The 19694-nt window shown below is 42.6% G+C and overlaps 1 protein-coding gene across 1 annotated transcript in view; it reads right to left on the reverse strand.

The window, feature by feature from the left end:
- Positions 1-19469, reverse strand: part of LOC147893243 (FAD/NAD(P)-binding oxidoreductase family protein) — a 160343-nt gene extending 140874 nt beyond the window's left edge. Inside the window, exons 1-2 of the mRNA XM_087385847.1 lie at positions 19336-19469; positions 149-349 (exon numbers count right to left, since the gene is read on the reverse strand). Of these exons, the coding sequence (XP_087241973.1) occupies positions 149-349; positions 19336-19439 (305 nt within the window). The 5' untranslated portion in view covers positions 19440-19469. The remainder of the gene's footprint in view (positions 1-148; positions 350-19335) is intronic.
- Positions 19470-19694: the final 225 nt, after the last annotated feature.

Genomic DNA, 19694 nt, shown 5'->3' on the forward strand with positions numbered 1-19694 from the left:
CAAAACATGAAGATGGCATCCACCAAGCAGAACCTGAAATTACGACATTAAAAATTTTAAAACTATTTAAGGCTCGCAAATATTGCAGAAAATAAGATAATGTACATCTCTTCTGATAGAAAAAGTTGGAAAGACTAGATCTGCTAACCGAATGATACAAGGCCGAAGAAGAGATTGTAGATAGCTAGCTCTTGAAAACTTAAATCCTGGTACCAATTCCTCCGTGACAGCTGCACCTCCAAGGATACCTCGCTTCTCGAGTAAGGCCACTCGTAGCCCTGATTTGGCAAGGTAAGCCGCGCATGTAAGGCCATTGTGACCCCCTCCAACAATAACTGCATCCCATATCCTGATTACAGAAGGCATATCAGCATCCTGAGTATGAGCAGTCTTACACCCATAAGAGAAACATTTTAGCTCATGTTTTGACGACAATGAGGGCATACCAGGAAGGTTAATTATTGAAAGTGCCTAAGCAAGTGTGAGAAAAAGAAAATCATTTGATACGTGACTCCAAGTCATTCTACCTATCACTCAATTCAATATGATGATTCATGAGGTACAGCACTATAGTTGCCCAAATCTACTGACGTTTCAGAGAGCAAGTGCAGTAAATCTGTTTACTTTTTTTTTTAATGTGTTTACTTTGGCTGAATAGCCATACATTATAAAGCTCTTTTTAGCATTGAGATCCAAGTATTAGATCAGAACATGTCCATGAATAACAGACCTTGCTCCACACCCACATACACATTACTCCTCCAAAAGCACCCTTGAGCCTAGAGATACAAGCTTATAGCACTATTACAAGATCATAACCTAACCCTCACATCCCCCCACAAAAAAACTTTGACCTTCATTGGAGTTCCAAGTGCATTTTAGATAAGTCACTACGCATAGATTTTATTTCAATTTTTTTATTGATTCCATCATTGCTTGACATAGATAAGAGTTGCACACTATCAACAATGATTTTATCTCCAAAGCAATAACGACAAATTTGGCTTGGACTCCACCAGTATTGGGCCTCCCTAACAAGGCTAAATATCATATCACTCAAAGAATATAATCGACCCACCTGAATTTAGCCTTCCAAAGACATTGAGCCCTGCTATCCTCTTCTTTCAACTCCTGTTGCATATATTTGCTGTCATAGGTAGGGGGAAAAAAGGCTTGAAGACAGACTGAAGCTTGACTGAAAATAGCATTGTATAGCCAGAATAGGGCTCACATTGAGGAACTTCTTGCTATAAGACTACCCAAGGGAGAGCAGCGAGAGAGGAATGACAGAATGTATACCATAAGGGTGAGGTCAATTGATTTCTTCTTAGTATGAGGCCATTTCAAGGACCTGTAAACTTGGCTATGGAAACCCCTCTTACTGCAAAGGTTTATTAACTTCCGATGCATGCTCTGTTGGAATATTAGGGTCACCTCCCCCTTGCGAGTCCCTCATATGAGAAGGACATAGGGGAGGCTGAAGCTCCCCCCTTGTGAGTCCCCCATATGACTGACGTACACTAGAGGATGGGAAAAAGGGGCCTGTTTAGGACTGCCATGTGGGCAGTAGATTGGCTGTCACATGGGCAGTACACAGATCTCCTTGTTAGATTAGATTTAGGGCAGCCCATGGGGCCACTAAGGTCAGCATTCAAGACTAACATAAGGCCCACTGTTTGGGTAAAGTCAGGGGCTGTATGTAGCCCAGCCAAGAGACCACAGAACGGGTCAAAGGGTTGGGAAAGGACAGCACAATGGAACAGCAAGTACTGCAGGAGGTACAGTGACTGGAGCACCAGGTACATAGGCTGGTATACCAGGTACAGTACTGGTTGGCTGTATGGCAGCAACAGCAGCAGGTAGAGTCTGGGTATCAAGGCGAGAGCAGGGCCAGCAGAGAACAGCCTGTTTGCTGGGCAGATGAGCTGGGCAAACAGGAGGCCTTACATAGGCAAGGGAGCAGGAGTAACATGTCCGATCACCTTGCTGCCTACAGACTGGATCGACAGACAGACTGCCAGTCTATTGGATCTTGTCAGCCAGATCAGCATGTCGATCGGCTAGATTGGGGGGTATCCAGCCCCTGTATATAGGCCTCATTGTTAGGGGTCTTTTTACTAGTGATCCTCAAAATAGGCTGTATCCAGAGCAGCAGGGAGGCTGGAAAGTCTGTTCTTGTTGGAGCAGATCGTCCATAGGTCTATAGCACACCTAGGTGCAGACCTACACTCTGTAGGAGAGCATGAGGAGGTGCACAGAAGGAGCTCTGTAAGCAGTGACCTGAAGAGCTGAACTTTGCAAGAGTGCTCTACCTTTGAGAAGCTATTGAACCCTACATGGCAGAAGAGGAGTCCACTTCAGAGGGTACAGCAATCAGAACCAGATTTGGTACCTTGCCTCAGTGGTTGTTCGCTGAAGGTGTTGGTACATTTATTGGCAGTCTTTTGTACTTCGTATCTGCCTCTATAACTTTTGACTTCTCTTTGTGTTGCTCTATTTATTGTTCAGTAAGCACACACACTTGAGAGCTGTCTTTCTTGAACTGTCTTGCAATCTCAAGTAAATCTTCTGTTGTGAGGGAGTTGGCAGGAATAGCAAGCAACTACCCTATGTTTTCCAACATGGTATCAAAGCCCAAGGTTGCCAAGGAGGGATAGACTTGCTTGTGATTCAAAGCCTACGAGATCAAAGACCATGATTCTCCAAACGGAAGGGCGGTGCCTTACCGAGAAGTATTTGTTTGGCTTGCAATCAGCACAGAAATCTACTTCAGGTCATCTACACTCTTTCCATGGCAACCAACTCACTCATACCAAACTTTGGTGAGGCTGCAAATTCGATGAAACAAATTATCCAATGGAGCCATCTGGTGGCGAGGGAGATATGGGAGGTGATGGAAGGAATGGAACTGTTGGATGCAACAAGAAATTCACAATTTTGGCAAATCCAAATAAAATGAAGGAGTGGAAATTGAGTGATCAGTCGCTCTTTCCATGATAATCAGAACGACTACGGATATTTTGATACCCCATATCCAATTGGCGGATACAACACATGAAGCATGGCAGGTCTGGAAGGATCTCTATAAGCCGAAAACATAGGGAGCATCATCACAATTGTTCAGCCTGACAATGATGGAAAGAGAGTCACCACACAACACACTTGCTAAAGTGAAGATCCTCAGGGATCAATTAGTGGCCCACTAGTGGGTCAAAAGGTGGACAATAACCAATTGGTGATGGCTATTATCATTAAGCTTCTAAGGAGATATTGAGGGTTGGTAACAACTCTCACAGCTGGAGAATGAATGATGCCAATCACTTTTGAAGAATTGGGCCCATTGTTGCTTAAAGAGGAGGCTCAAATGAAAAGTTGTATGGTAAAGTGGGCGCTCATGATCGAGCTTTCATTGGCAAGAGCAACTTGGGCAAAGGAAAGTAACAACAAAAGACAAAGGCTTCTAAGGACAACAGAGACTCAACACAAGGTGAAGGCATGAAAAAGAAGCTAAGAAACATATTTACTGCAATGAGCTAGGACACCTTGCCAAGGATTGCTGGAAGAAAACCGCTGATCAAGGAAAGGAGGACCACTTCAAGTCAATAGAACCAAATACTACAATAAATGTGGTAGTTGATCAACTTGTCACTTATACTGTTGTTTCTCCAGCCTGTGCTATGCAGACATGCCACGTGTCATTGCGGCTGTTCCAGCTCCTGTTCCAGCTATTCCCAGTCCTGCAGACTGTGCACAATTTATCTGTCTAGGGTATGGATTATGGTGTTTTAATGATCATGTGTAACCTTTGTAGATGTCTTCAAGCTCATCAGAGTCCGAAGAAGAGAGCTGCCTACAGATTGCGTCAGCTCATAGACTGCCAATTTTTGGATCTGGTCGGCCAGATTGGGGGGCATCCAGCCCCTATATATAAGGACTGTTAAGAAAATGGAGAGGTAGGTTCCTTGCTAAAGGCCAACACTACTCCGCAACAGAAGATACACCCCAAGATCACAACAGTCAATGTGGAACACAACTCACTCTGTGTGTGCTTATAGAGAGAACACTTAAGATATGGAGAGAATACACACAAATATTCAGCCAAACAAAATCTCATAAATAGAGGTAATGTTCAAGTCCAAAATATAGCCCAAAAACTGTGATTAACACCTTTAGCAAACAAGTGTAGAGGTAAGCCACCAAGAATACGGTCTCTTTCATGATCCTTTGCTGTAGACCCCTCCTAGATCACCGCGTGCCCTTGATGGACTTCAGTAGCTGCTCTAGGTTGAGAGTGAAGAGGGTGCAAGAAGTGGGGCATGGTATATGTGAGAGGTCAGGGACCGGCTGATTTGGGATCTCTGTAGGCTGTCAGGTTGGGTAGCAAACCTAGTCTGCAGAGGTTTACAAGCTTGCCAGTCGACCAGTTCCAGGGGCACTTAGTCCTATAAAAGGAGCCATTGTAGGAGCTCCGGTCATTCCTTGGGTGCTCAGCCTATAGATCACGGTGCAACAGTGAAGCGCAGTGGGAGCCCTCAAGAGATTATCATCCAAGGAGTACTTTGCCAAAGCAATAGTCCTTGATGTCTGCAACAAATCTAGGTGTAGACTACACCTGTACTGAGTTCATTGCATACGGGATTAATCTCCTAGCCCCGATCTTAGCAAAGCTCTTTAATGAAGCGGTTTGCTTGGGGTTTCCATGCACTTGGAGCATTAACACTATTTCAACCATCCACAAGGCAGGGGATCCCATGAGCCCAGAGAACTACAAGACCATTATGATTGGACATGTCATGTCCAAGATTTATGCATCAGTGCTTGATTCCGAGGTCAGCAGTCAATTCGCAGAGTGTCGAGGACTTAGAGCAGCAGGACAGGTTGGATCCGATGGGATCATGGGACCATGGATCACATTCTCACGCTCGGGTGTATATCATCGAGGAGGCGAGGACACAGAAGCAGAGGGTTTATTGTTGCTTTGCAGACTTCCGCAAAGCATTTGACACGGTCCCGAGAGCCCGCCTCCTCTTACACCTATAGGATTTGGGTTATGACCAGGAGATCATTTAAGCTGTCATGGCACTTTACGAGAGAGTCTCAAGCAGAGTCCGGGCAGGGTCAAGGTGGACAGACAAGATCAGGAGCACTATTGGGGTCAAACAAGGGTGTCCTTTATCACCTACCCTATTTGGCCTCTACATTAACGAGCTTGAGATAGTGATGCAAATACAGGGGGGGATGGATGCTCTCTTGCTAGCACTCTGATCCAGATATTGCTGTATGCAGATGATGTGGCACTTTTGTCTCCCTCAGTGGAGGGGCTCCATAGACACCTTGACGCACTACGGTCTTTTTGTGAGTCTCATGATTTGAAGTTCAACCTTGGTAAAGCCAAGGTTATGATCTTCAATACATCTCGAGCCGTCATGCACTAGGAGCGGTTTACATTTCATGGGTCACCTGTTGAGATAGTTTCATCATACACGTATTTGGGGTTGTCTTCTCCAGACACATCTTCACTATGAGACCCGCAATGCAGGCCCGCTTGGGTAGGGGATACGCTTCATTAGCCAAACTAGAGAGTCAGTGCTTCCGCTCGCACTTTCAGGATCCACGGACCAAGGGGCTGCTTTTTGACTCCTTCCGCCTAGCGGGGATGTATGGAAGCCCTTGTTGGGAGCCAGACTTGTCGAATACAGAGTGGGCTCGTGTGGAGCGGCTACAGGTTCTCATGCTATCGCGGATGATTCGCAGTAAGCCATTTGTTCCTCACCAGATCATTCAGGCTGAGTTTGGGTCATCCCCATTACAGCTAGATGCTACATTTCAGGTCATCACGTATCTGCACCAAGTCAGGGAGTACGGGGATTACACTTATGGGCGCAGCAAACTACCTTGGCTAGCTTTGTCCTCCTCTATGGCGCTCTTAGTAGGAGGGGACCAGAGATGTTGGTATGCACGCACTGAGAGATGGTTTGAGCGACTAGGCCTCAAAATGGATAGACTTATATTGGGGCTCACAACTGTGGAGGTAATCCTCACATTCCAACACCCCCTCTCACTGACTCCTCACATTCCCACACCCCCTCTCACTGACCCACAGTGGGTGCAAACCACATGTCAATGCACATGCTCCATTAACTCCCTTATAAAAGCTCTCTGGAAGAAGTCAATGATGTTAGCGATATCTGATCCATGTACCTGCATCTCCAAGTCCTGATCCACAAGATATTCAAATGATCGAATCAAGTCTCGAACATTGACACACTCTCTAGTCCAAGCCATGAATGCCTTCCGTCATCTCCCAAATCTCCCTGGCCACCGGATGGCTCTGAAGCGTTCCTTTCCAATTGGATAGTTGGTCCCATCCAGCTTCCCCTCTCTCTTAAGTTCAGAATGAGTGGGCATCCCATGACTCATTGAAGATGACCTTAAGCCTGCTGATCTATCCTACACTAATTGCAAGCCACAAAAGCACTTCTGAATGTGAGAGCTCCTTCCTCCTCGGTAAGGGTAGTTTGAATAAGATTCCCGGTCTTGAATCTCCTGGGCTTCGTGCCACGAGCAAGGCTATCCCTGGATGATAACCTTTGGCTCTATACCATGTTGAAAAAAACGTAGAGGTCGGTTGCTCGCTTAAGGCCAACACTACTCTGCAGCACAGATACAGCCCGAGATCACAAGACAATGTATGTAGAACATAGGTCACTCTGTTGCTTATAGAGAGAACCCTTTACATATGAAGAGAATACATACAGATATTCAGCCAAAATATATAGAGGTAGTGTCCAAGTACAAAATATAGTGCAAAAACTGTGACAACACCTTCAGAAAATAAGCGCTGAGGTAAGCCAACAAGAACAGACTCTATTTGCTGATCCTTCTACTGTAAATCCCTCCTATATCACCGTGTCTCGGATGGACTTCAGTAGCTGCTCTAGGTTGAGCACTCCTGCAAAAGTATGCTCTGATAGTGTACTGCAGACAAAGCTCCATTTGCTGCACCTCTTGTGCTCTCCTACAAGTGTAGCTCTGCACCCCTTGCGCTCTCCTACAAGTGTATCTCTGCATGTAGGTCTGCTGCAGACATCAAGGACTGTTGCTCCTGCAAAGTACTCTCTAGATGATGATCTCTAGCAGGCTCCCACTGTTCTTCACTGCTGCACAGTGATTCGTAGGCTGAGCACCCAAGGAATGACAGGAGCTCCCACTGTGTCTGCTGTACCTGCTTCAGTACCTTCTATACTTGCTGCTATACAACCCTATGTACATGCACAAACTTGACCTAACAGTGGATCTATTTGCTGCCCACATGGCTGCCCACATGGCAGCCCTAATCTCTCCCTATCTGTCCCATCTAGTACAATAAGGCATCCTCCCCCATGTCCTCCTCATATGGATGGGGAGGTGACCCTCATATTCCAACAAGGACCATTGTTGGGGGTCTTTGTACTCCAGTGTGCCTCACAATAGCCTGCATCTAGAGAAGCAGGAAGACCAGAGCGTCAATTATTGTTGGAGCAGATCGTCCATAAATAAAGAGCCTGGGTGCAGACCTACACTTTGTAGGAGAGCATAAGGAGGTGCATAGGAGCAACCTCTGTCAGCAGTGAACTCAGGAGTAGAACTTTTGCAGAGAGTGCTCTACCTTTGAGCAGCGACTGAAGCCTACACAGACGCATGTGGCAGAAGAGGAGAACCTCACTTCAGAGGGTGCAGCAATCAGAGCCAGATTTGTACCTTACCTCAGTAGTTGTTTACTGAAGGTACTGGAAGTTTTTGGTACTGATATCTACCTTTATATATATTCCGTTTTGGCTGTACATCTGAGATCTCTTTCAGATCTATGTTGCTCTCTTTATTGTTTAGTGAGCATACACAATTGAGTTGTGTCTTTCTTGAAGTGTCTTGTAATCTCAGGACAAATCTTCTGCTGCTGCGAGGTAGTTGGCAAGCAATTACCGTGTGTTTTCCAACATGCTCAACTAATAACTAATACTGCCAATGCAGATTAACACTGATTGGTCACCACAATGCAAAGAAGAGAATTGATAAATGCATACCAAGAGAGACAGTTAGATTCATGTAATTAGGTGATACACCAATACATAGCACATATTCCTTTGATTTAGCATTCATGCGAGGGAGTTGGCAAGCAATAACCGTGTATTTTCGGATGCGTCAATTTTATGAGCAAAAACCTATGAGCAAGTTTATCCGAGCGTGTTTTTCAAGAGATTTAAAAATTTGTATTTCTTGTACCCCTGTTATTACCTAAGAAAGGTGTTGAAAAATAATTCCTTTAAGAAACATCCCTCATAATCACTCTCAATGTAATAATATTATACATATATAATTACTTATTAAATACATTTATATCCTATGACAAGTGCTTTCTAGTGTTTTAATAGCATGAATAACAAGATATTTATGGATATGTTTCTAAAGAAGTTTAAATTGTACTATAAATAAGTATTAACTTGGGCTTATATATTACTCTCATAAACTACATGTAATATTTAATACTATATATGCAATATTTTTCAAAATATAATCCCATAGATGTGCTCAAATGGGATTTTCGATCAATTTGAGTGGTTGAATGACTATATTTGGACATTGGATGTGAAAGTTATGCCACTTTTAAAAGTGTTGTCCATGGTAGTTTCGCTAGCGAAACTACCTTGGAAGACCTACTTCAAAGGGGTTTCGCTGGCGAAACTACCTTGATGGCTTGCTTCAATGAGGTTTCTTTGTAGAAACCCTTTCGTGAAGCTAGGTTAAGAGAGGATTTTCAATGTCACCCCCTATTAAGTAAAAGTTGTAAGAGGGATCATAAGGAAATTTTCATAGAGAAGTCTACTCTGCATGTAGGTTTCTTCAAAAGCCATCCCATTATGTTACGCACCATTCCCAAAGATTCATGTAAAGATTTGAGGATAAAAAAGACATTTCTATAATACTTTGAATATTTCTAAGTGAAACTATGTTTTGCTTCAATCTATTTTTGCCATATGTTTACATAGTTGAGAGCTCTTTTTTTTCCTTCGCTCGGACGCAGATTAACACTGATTGGTCACCGCAATGCAAAGAAGAGAAATTGATAGATGCATACCATGAGGAACAGTTAGAATCATGCAATTAGGAGATACACCAATACATAGCACATACACGAGGGACAGTTAGTTTCATGCAATTGGGAGATACACCAATACATAGCACATATTCCTTTGATTTATCATTCATATAGGGATATTATGAGGACCTTCTAAATTCTCCTATGTCTGATCACCCCTCCTACGAATAAGGTTGATTGAGCTCAAATGCTTACTTTTATTCATTGTGTGTACCTTGGGATAAGTCTTTCGTTGCGGAAGTTGGCTACAACAAGCGACTCTCTGTTTATGACATAGTATTATATATACATACGTACACACACACACACTTTTTTTTTGTAAAACCGAGATACTTATATTATGAAACATTCATTTACATCCAGGCAGTGCTCAAAATAGAGCTACAGCCCTATCCATCAAAAACAGTAAAAGAAAAGTTGAATACAAGAAACATCCAAATCTTCCTCATGTAAGGCATCATATAATGACTGCCTTAATGAGGCTCTGAAAAACTCATAAGGATGCTGAAGAGGAGAATTTAGAAATGCTTGATTGCGCTGCAGCCAGAGGGTCCATAAGGCCCAGTATCTGATCCAGTGGAAGAAGAGAGAATACTGTGACAAAGAAGCTGATACTTTGCCATACATCCAGAAAAACCTGTAGAACCTGTGTGCTGAAAATCTGAGAGATAAAAAATAGGAGATTCTATCTAGAAGGTCTCTGGAATATGAACAAAACCACAATAAATGCGGAATACTCTCCGATGCAAGGTGACATCTTGGACAAAGAGGTGAAGCTATTCATCGTTTAGCCAATTTCACTCCCACTGGAAGAATACCAACAATACATCTCCATAGGAATAGTCTTTGCTTCAATGGCATTTTCAACTTCCATATCATTTGCAATCTTCCTTTCCACCAGGCTAATGATTTGTTCAGATGCCATAAAGAATTAGCATGATGGGCAATCCAAGGAGGAGGTAATATCAATCTATAAGCCTGTATAGAAGTCAATAACTGCAAAGGCTTAGAAGAAATGCTTGGACTTGAAGGCTGAAGGTGCCAATCTTGAAGCCTGTCACTGCCATTCAATGTCGGAATCGGAACCAGAGGAAGTAGGAGATCAACAATAGCTTTCCAAATAGGTCTATGATGCATTGCCAGGTTGTATTGTCGACATGCTGCTGGAAAAGGGAGAATATTTCCTTGCATATCTACAACGTCATCAATGAACCGGATACCCATTTTCATAAGATTGTAAGCTCTGATGGGTTGTTGAACAGCAAGGGGAGAGGAAAACACAGCACTCCAATGAATACTCTCCAATTTGAGTGAAGATGCTAGAGAAGCAGGATGAGGAGACCATTTGATGTGAGAGAGTACTTGCTTCCAATAGTGAATCAAGGAATTAGAAAATGGACAACCAGGGATTTTACCTTGAAATTTTCCAAGTACTACTTCCGATGGATCTACTAGCCAATGTCCATAAGCATGTGTGCGCATCTGACCACACAAAATTGCTAGCATAATAGACCAAGGCTGCTCTTGTTGAAAGAATGTTTTGAGCATAGTGATCTTTCTTGCCAACACATGATATTTGATGTTTATTATATTCAAACCACCATGCATTTTGGGTGAGCAAAGCAAGTCCATTTTGAGCAACCGTAAAGCTTTTTTATGAAGCTTGGTTTTCCAAAAAATCTCCATGGCTTGAGACATAAAAGATGTGAGATCTCGAGATGACCAATGTAATAGAGGAAGGTAGAACTGGACATAAGCTAGAACAATAGACTGGACAATTCGAAGCCGTACATGCAGAGGCCAAGTGGAGATCTTCCAATATTCTAATTTGTCTTGAATTTTGTTGAACACCCACGACATTTGTTGCTTATTGCTGATTTTCCAGCCAATAGGATAGCCCAAATGTCTTACTATATTTTCCGGTTGAATAATCTGGCCTGGCCACAGAATAGCATAATCACAATGCTTGAGAGGCAAGAGTTTTGATTTCTGAAAATTCATTTTAAGACCAGCTGCCAACCCAAAATCTGAAAGGGTATCCATCAAGAGGCGAATCTCCAATGGACTCTTCTTTAGCATGAAGAATGAATCATCTGCATAGGCCTGTGCTATGAAGGGTCGTGAACCAGAAATATGAAGCCCCTCTAGCTGTCCAGTATCAACCATGTGATCCATATAAAGAAGCAAAGGATGTGAAGCGATGGCATAAAGCAAGGCACTGAGAGGACATCCTTGTCGAACTGAACGTTCGAGAGTCCAAGACTCAGACAAATGTTTCCCTATAAAGCATTGTGCAATGGAATTTGAGTAAAGCGAATATATGACATTAGCTAGCTTTGGCCCAAAACCAAGTTTTAGCATGATTTGAGAGACATAATCCCACTGTACTGTATCAAACGCCTTCGCCACATCCACCTGCATGACCAACACATCTTGATCTGAATATTTAGCATATTCCATTGCGATAAGAGTGTTAGTGATATTGTCATGTATGTGCCGTCTTGGAACAAAACCATATTGCCTGGGATGAAGTCCATCATGAAGGATATCCTTTATCCAGTGTACCAACATTTTGGCAATCAGTTTGTATATCACCGGCATCAAAGTGATGGGCCTCCAGTCATCCATAGTCTCACAAAGAAGCTTTTTGGGCACAAGCTTAACCAGACCATGCTTCCAAGCTGAGGGAAGATGTTGGTGCTGCCATGCTGCATTAATAAACTGCAGAATTGGACCCTTCATTTCAGGCCAAAAGGCTTCAAAAAATTCAACCGTCAGACCATCCCAGCCAGGGGATTTATGTTTACCCAAATGCTTAAGGGCTTCATCCAATTCATCATCTGAAAAAGACATTTCCAGCATTGAGGCTTTTTGCGGGGAGACAATGGGAGAAACAAGCTCAGTAAATCTGTTACGAGCCAATGCGACCTGAGGTGTAGAAGAAGATGGCTGAGAAAAAAGGAGCTGAAAATGATCCAGACATTGTTTTTCTAGCTGAGAGAGAGACTGGGTCCAAAGACCATCTGATTTCCTTACCCTCATGATAGATTGGCTTTGTCTGTGTGCATGTAAGTTCCGAAAAAAAGATTTAGAGGAACATCCCTTATCTAGCATAGGTTTAACTTTGGCCCTAATCTGCCATTTGGACAGCATGCGTTTATCATTGGCATCAATTATGGAGGAAGCACAAGACAATAAATGCTGCTCAGAATCAGATAGAGATCTTTGATGACTAATCTGTACCAAATACTGCTCGTATGATTTTGCCCACTGGATATGCTGTCTGGTTTCTGCCATGTACCATCTTCCATATTCCTTAATGACATTTTGAATACGATGTATGAAAGAGATCCAAGCAAATTCCAGATCCTCCTGAGCATGGAATAGCAATGGCCTGCAAGCCAGTCTGATCATATACTGAAATTTTTCGTGAGAAAGATAGAATTGATTAACCTGTAAATTTCTGACTGAAGAGAGCTGCAAGTCATCCTGAGGCATACCAAAAGAAAGGGTGAGCCAAAGTGGAGTGTGATCAGATAATTGTTGTGAATAATCAGTCCACATCTGACATGTATATTCATCATATTGCTGAGCATGAATGAGATAATATCTATCAAGCCTGGCCCAATAATCTGTAAAAGCATTATGATGATATGTAAATCCCATCACTGAAGAATGAGTTGCTGTCCATAAATCTGCAAATCGAAGTGATGATGTCATGTGTTCCCATTGCTGGATTTCAAAGGGCAGCATATTTGATTTATGAGTGGTATTGTCCTTCCAGTGAGGAGAATTGTTGAAATCACCACAAAGTAGAGCATTAGAGGACCAAGGATATTGCTTTATGGAGTTCCACATTTGAGCTCTGGAAGCTGAATTTTGAGAGGCATACAAAGATCCTATTTCAAAAATCTCTCCATTGATCATACATTGGATAATCATCCATCGTCCACCTAGATCATTATATGCTATCCAGGGTTGCAGATCATGTCTGGCTAAAATGCACAGCCCAGAGAATTGTTCCGATCCTGAATAAAATATATCATATCCTGAAAAAAACCCATGCTAGCCAGCAAAAAAATGCTGATTATGCTCTTGCAGACATACAACATCCGGATGAGTTGTATTTATATAATGCCAAAGAAGCCTCCATTTATTTTGGTTGCAGAGGCCCTGTATATTATAGGAAAAACATTTAAGAGAAGCACGCATGAAAATATATACAAGAGAATGATCGGTCCTCCAAAAGAACGGGAGGCCTCAAGCCTCTGCCATTGCCACAGGGTCTTGCTGACCCTCAGCTTCCAATTCCCTGATAATGTCATCTTCTTCACAAAGGGGAAGACCCTTCTTGACTGCATTGACCCATGCCTTTGAGATGGGGCTGCTTGAAGAGGTAGAAGATTGTCCTGGAGACGGAGCAGAGGCATCCCAATTACGAGATTGGAGAGGTCTTTGTTTGAGAGGCACCGTCTTCTTTGCAGTCTGCCATCCCTCATGAGATGATGAAATATTTTCTCCTAACTTGCTTTTGCCTTTATCCTTATTTTGAGCTGAATTGGCCTGGCTCCCTGTATGAACTTAAGGCTTTGCTCCTTTAGCTTCAATCTTTTCCACCTATGTCTTCTGACCTCCTTTATTAGATGGCAGAGGAATAGCAGCTGGAGGAGGTGGATGAAGGATAGAAGGACACTCCGAAGCAAGATGCCCAAATTTGTGACAAGAAAAACAAGCTCCAGCAAAAATGCCCCATTTTAAAGTGAAATATTTCTTGCCCAAATTAACACCCTCAATCTCAACTGCAATAGAGGAAGGGGTCGGTCTATCAGTATCCCATAAGATGCAAAAACGATTTTTATTACCTGTTGGACGAGGGGGACAGATCACTTGTCCCAATGTCATAGCTAAACCTGGAAGCTCTGTTCTCATATAATCTGGAAAATCAACCACTTCAACACATACGGGGCAATGATGCTTGATGAGGTTCTGATAGTCCTTATTAGGGGACCAGGGCATGATATGCACCATCTGGCGACCAAAAAATAAAGGGGACATTTCCAGCATCTTTTGTTTTGTCAAAGCATCCAAAAGATGAACTTCATAAAATCCTCGGGAGGCAAAATAGACTCCTTCTACATAGCATCCACCTAGGAGAGAATTCACCCATTGTCCCACATCATTAGCAGAGGGAATTTTGCCTGAGAAAAAGATGATAACTGCAGTTTGAGAGAGCTTCTTCAAAGGTTGCACAAGAGATGGCAGCTTCATTTTGTAAGTGAGTTCCGGAGCAGGTTGAATCCATTCCCTTCGGCTTTGTTGAAAATCATCATTCAGCATATCAAACACATAGGAAGCATCTTCAGAAGAAGGAGCTATGGGGGAAGAGGTTTCCCTTAATTGTCTTTTGGGTTCTGGAGAGAGGGCTCTCTTGACATAGTACTTGTTTGATTCTGCCATGGCAGCTAAGGGATTCAACAGATATCAAACAGCGAAGATCGGACTAAGCACAAAGAAGGGCTGGCAGACTGTACGGAGGCTGAACTGACGCACTGTACGGTGGCACAAAGAAAAAGACAGAATTGTACGGACAGAAGGAGAGATTGCAGGAAAGAACTGTCAAACTGTACGGGACTGCTGACAGGCTGTACGGGAAAATAGACTGTGTACGGTAGATTCAAACAACTGTACGGGAACAGTACGGACGAGCTGCACGGGAACAGTACGGACGAGCTGTACGAAATTTGAGAAGGAGGACTGCACGGGAAAGTACGGACGAGCTGTACGGAAATTTGAGGAGGACTGCCGGTACAAGCTGTCGTGCAAGATGGAACGGATTCCTTACGGTAGCTTCGTACGGAAACCGTACAACGACCGGACAGCGACGCTGATCAGCGCGCACTTCTCTGCGCTTCTCTCATGACCGTCTCAGAGCTCCACACACACACACACACACACACCACCACACACACAATACACACACACACACACACATTTTTTTGTAAAAACAATTTCTCATTCAATAAAAATGTACATTCATAGCTGCTGCAAAGCAGCGCGACTACTACTCAAACTAAAAGCAGAAATGAAAATTTTCCAATTGGGCGATAGAAAGGTCGCCAAGAATATGTGCATCTTGGAGAAACCAATACAAGGAGGAACGAAATAAATGATAAACATGGATGGAAGAATGCTCGTACAATCGAATGTTATGAGCATGATATAAAGACCACAACGCCCAATAATGACACAAGGAGAAAAAATGATCATACTCTGGCCTTTTGAGCCTGAAGAAAGGCCAAGGGAGGAGTAAAGACATAACTCCAATGAGCGCTTTGCATACAAAGGGTGTTCCTTGGATCCAGTGGGAGGCCCGACCAATTATATATCGAAGCATCAGATGGGCAGTATTTCATAGAGCAATGCACTAAGAGGGCATCCCAGTCTCACTAAGCGATGCAAAGTCCACTAATCAAAATGTCCAATTGTCACTGTCCATCCAATAAAATAATATGCTGCATTCTATTCCCAAATCCTAAAGATTGCATGGTTTGAGAGATAAAGTCCCATTATTCACTATCAAATGCTTTTGGTGATGTCTACTTGCAACAAAATTACATCCTATTGAGTGTAATTTGCATATTCTATCCGAAGTTCCAATATCGGTGATATGTCAGCCAGGTATGAAGCCATATTGTATGGAATGTAGACCATCATGCTAAAAACCTTTAACTCTATCGACCACCATTTTGGCAACCACCTTATATATGACTAGCATGGGTGTCATAGGTCGCCAATCAGCAAATGATTCACAAAGATGCTTCTTTGGGAGCAGCTTAACAAAACCTTTCTTCCAAACATCTGGCATTTGCTGATTTTGCTAGGCATAATTAATCATATGCAACAAATCCACACACACGCACGCACTCTTTTTTTTCCCTTTTGCTGGAATCCATGTCTGTTTATATAAGAAGCAGTCCCCAAAGGGGGGACATGCAATCAATGTAAGACAAGTAAACACAGTAATCTATCAAATGAACACACAGACGATCGTAGGAGGATTGCATGAGTGACATCCGGAAGTAGTGAAACTTGGGAAAAGTAGAATCTCCAAAGGCTCATGATTTTTGTCTTTCCACAAAGTCCAAAGTCCCCAATATCGAGATTCGAACCCAATTGAAAAAAAGATCAAACGCAATCTCGAATAGCCAAAAAAGCTTGCCAAAGCTGGCAGTAGTAGACTGGGCTCAGAGACACTTGTAAAAAGCAGAAAATCATGAGTCATAGGGCAATGCTAGAAAGATGAAGCAAGGGTTCCCTTGGAGCCAAACATCTGTGACAAGCGGGAGCAATATGTCTACGTGCTAGGAGTTGGCCAAATGGAATAACCCCAAGCATCACCAGCCATAGAAAAACCTGCTGATGAAGAGGAAGTTTGCAAGACCAAAGCTGCTGCAATCTTTTACGCCACTATTTGGCATTATGGTTCAGACCAAATCTGATTTCCCCGATCTGAAATCCAAGGTGGAGGCCTTAAAACTTTGTACAAACTGGCCACTGAGACATCAGCCAACCGTAATGGATGAGTGCCATAACTCTGACAGTGTAGAGTTCAATCAATAAGATGATAAGCTCACTCAAGCTTTGGTACTGGTAAAAAACATTGAAGCATCTGAGAAAGATAGTGCCAAAGGGGTCGATAAAAGCATCCCCAAACCATGCTGCCTGTGGAAAGGATAATAATGTATCATCAGCACGAAATGAATCCCTTGAGTCTCTAATTGGAATGAAGCAAGCCATCTTCTTAAGAGGATCCACCACCACAAGAATGGAATCACATCCTCCTTGTGTCCTTGGTAGATCTCTATAAATTTCTAGAAATGCTCTCAGATCTACTTGATGGTATTTCCATTGGCTACAAAAGGCCAGGTGTCTTGATCCACTCTGCCTTGCTTTACTTGACATGAGAAACACCATGCCACATATTCATGAATATAATTTCTCATCTTTAGCCAAAAGAATCGCAATTTACAGGCTCATATGTCTTCTCGACTTCAAGATACTCTACAAACGAGCTACCATTGCACTCTCAAATGATCTTGTGCCTGAGATCATTGAGAATAGGTACTACGGGCTTGCCATTTCTTTTCAGCAATACATCATCTATAGTATATCTAACAAAGTTATGGCCTTTTCAGATACAAGATCATCTTCTACCCCAAGTCTAGTTAGAGTATCCTTGGCCAAAAGGCTCTAGACATATTCATCCACCATTACAACATTCTCTAACACCATTATGCATGATAGGTGGCAATGCATTTGCAACTTCATTTTCATTTTCTCTTCGATATTGGATATTCTTGCATCCTTGCCATGAAAGTCTAGTTATTTGCAAAACATTTTGGAATATCATGTTCCAGATCCACATAAAACTCTGAACCATACAAATAATACCTCCATGTTTTCAAAGCATGGATAGAAGCATACACCTCCTATTTATGAGTTGGCCAATTTCTTTGACAAAACGCTTATTACTTTCGAATGCTACAAACCTTCCCTATTTTATTAGCATTGCTCATCCTACATGCCCACTTGCATCAATTTCTAGGAAAAACAACTTTTGCGGTTCGACTATCGTTTAAACTAGTGCACCAGTGGCTGCCTTCTTTCCCGTGTTAAAGATTGTTTGCTGATCTTTCTCCCATACAAAAGGCACTTTCGCAAATGTTAGCTCGGTCATCAGTGCTGCTATCTCTAAAAAACTTTTTATATGCTGTCTATAAAGCAATTATGACCACAAAGCGGTAACATTCTTTGAGACTGGCCACACTAAAAGTGCAGACATCTTTTGGCAAACCTTTTCCACCCAATATTTCAATCGAACCATAAACAATTAAAGGGAAGCTTCCATCGGGTTATTAAATAGTAGTCTTTAAATGCTCCATATGCTCCTTGATACACTATATTGTATACAAGAGTGTTCCTCGAGCATATAAGAGTTGCTTACTCTCAAACACTACTTCAACTTAAGATTGCCAGACTCGGGTGCTAGCAAGCACACAAGTGAAGGGATTGGTTGCAGTCCTTAGCTTTGTCCACAAGAGCATTTGCAAATACTGATATTAAGGGGAATGGAATTGGCAAGAGCATTGTAGAGGCTGCAAATACTGATATTAAGGGGAATGGAGACAATTAATTCCGGTATCAAAATGCCGTGAAGGTTAGATATGTGCTTGATTCGTGTGTCAGCCTTATTTAATGATGGGAATGATGCACTGAGGTGATAAGAAGGATCCATCATGGCAGATGTGGGCTCAGATAGCAGATAGGGGGGCCTTTCTATGTTTGATGGCAAAGCGATGAAGAAACAACATGCATGTTCCGTATCAGGATAGCCCACTACAGTTCGTTGACATGGAAGAATGGCTTTCAATCAACCCCAAAAGCCTTTACGCATTGAAAAGACTTGTTATGGTGCAATTAGGTACAGCCACATCTCTCCATTTGTAAGGAAGATACAAAGGTTGCCTTTGCAAACGAGCCAAAAATTGAACAAGCTCTTCATCTTCTACACTCAGACTTGGTAGGGCCTAAGAGCATTGAGTCATCCGATGGAACGAGATATATCTTGACTTTTGTATATGGCTTTTCTTTTAATGTTTGGTGTTTTCTTATGCCAAAAATCTTGCTGTCTTGAAAAGGTGGAAAATCAGCAGGTTTGAATTATCTATTGTTCTAGCAAGGACAATCCAATAGACATATTCATGAAGGCTTTACCAAAGGGCAAATTTTTCCTATGCAAGCATCTCCTTGGTAAAAAACATACGTATGAGCTGATTTGGAGCTGTAATATGCATGGCTTGGCAATACACACAAATTTAAAAGGAGAAATACGGCCTTGATCAAAAAGCACGGCCGCATTAATCATTATCACTAAAGAGAGCACGCGTCCAATATTAAGAGTATGCATCCAATATTAATTACTTTGGAACTTCCAGCGGGTGAACCCGTTATCAAATTTATCAATAATACCATTGATAACATCCGCTATATTGGAAATCCTCTAGATCAGCTAGGGGGAAAAAGTTGCAAGGACAGATACTTCACGATGAAAGGTTGGCCGGAGTCACCTGGAAAGTATCTAGGAAGATTATTAAGGTAGTTCATAAAATTAAGTTTTTCGTGGCAAAAGTGTGAAAAACCTTTCAGTCAGAAACTTTGTGCCGTTTGCAAAGACATCGGTGTGGATGGAGCGGCTGCAACGAGACACAGTAAGCTCTATGCGACAAACGGATAGCCCAAACATATCTCCTCCAGTTGAATAACCAAAAATTCAGCTGCCGTGAGATCCAAAATAACATGCCATGAAATGGAAGCTCTTCTAGTCAACTTAGTCAAACACTACTGTTGACTTTCCTTGACGTGTGACCCTCCCCTATTGCCCCCAGTGATAATTCTGCAAAAGCCGCAGTAGCCCAGTGGTAGGGCACTTGGGCAGTGGCCCACGTTCAAGCCGCGCTACATGCAGCGTAGACCCAAGACGGGTGCCCTTGATAGGGGC

This window comes from Dipteris shenzhenensis, chromosome 15, assembly GCF_047967505.1.
Source record: "Dipteris shenzhenensis isolate YYH24624 ecotype China chromosome 15, Dip_SZ_1.0, whole genome shotgun sequence".
Lineage (NCBI taxonomy): Eukaryota > Viridiplantae > Streptophyta > Polypodiopsida > Gleicheniales > Dipteridaceae > Dipteris > Dipteris shenzhenensis.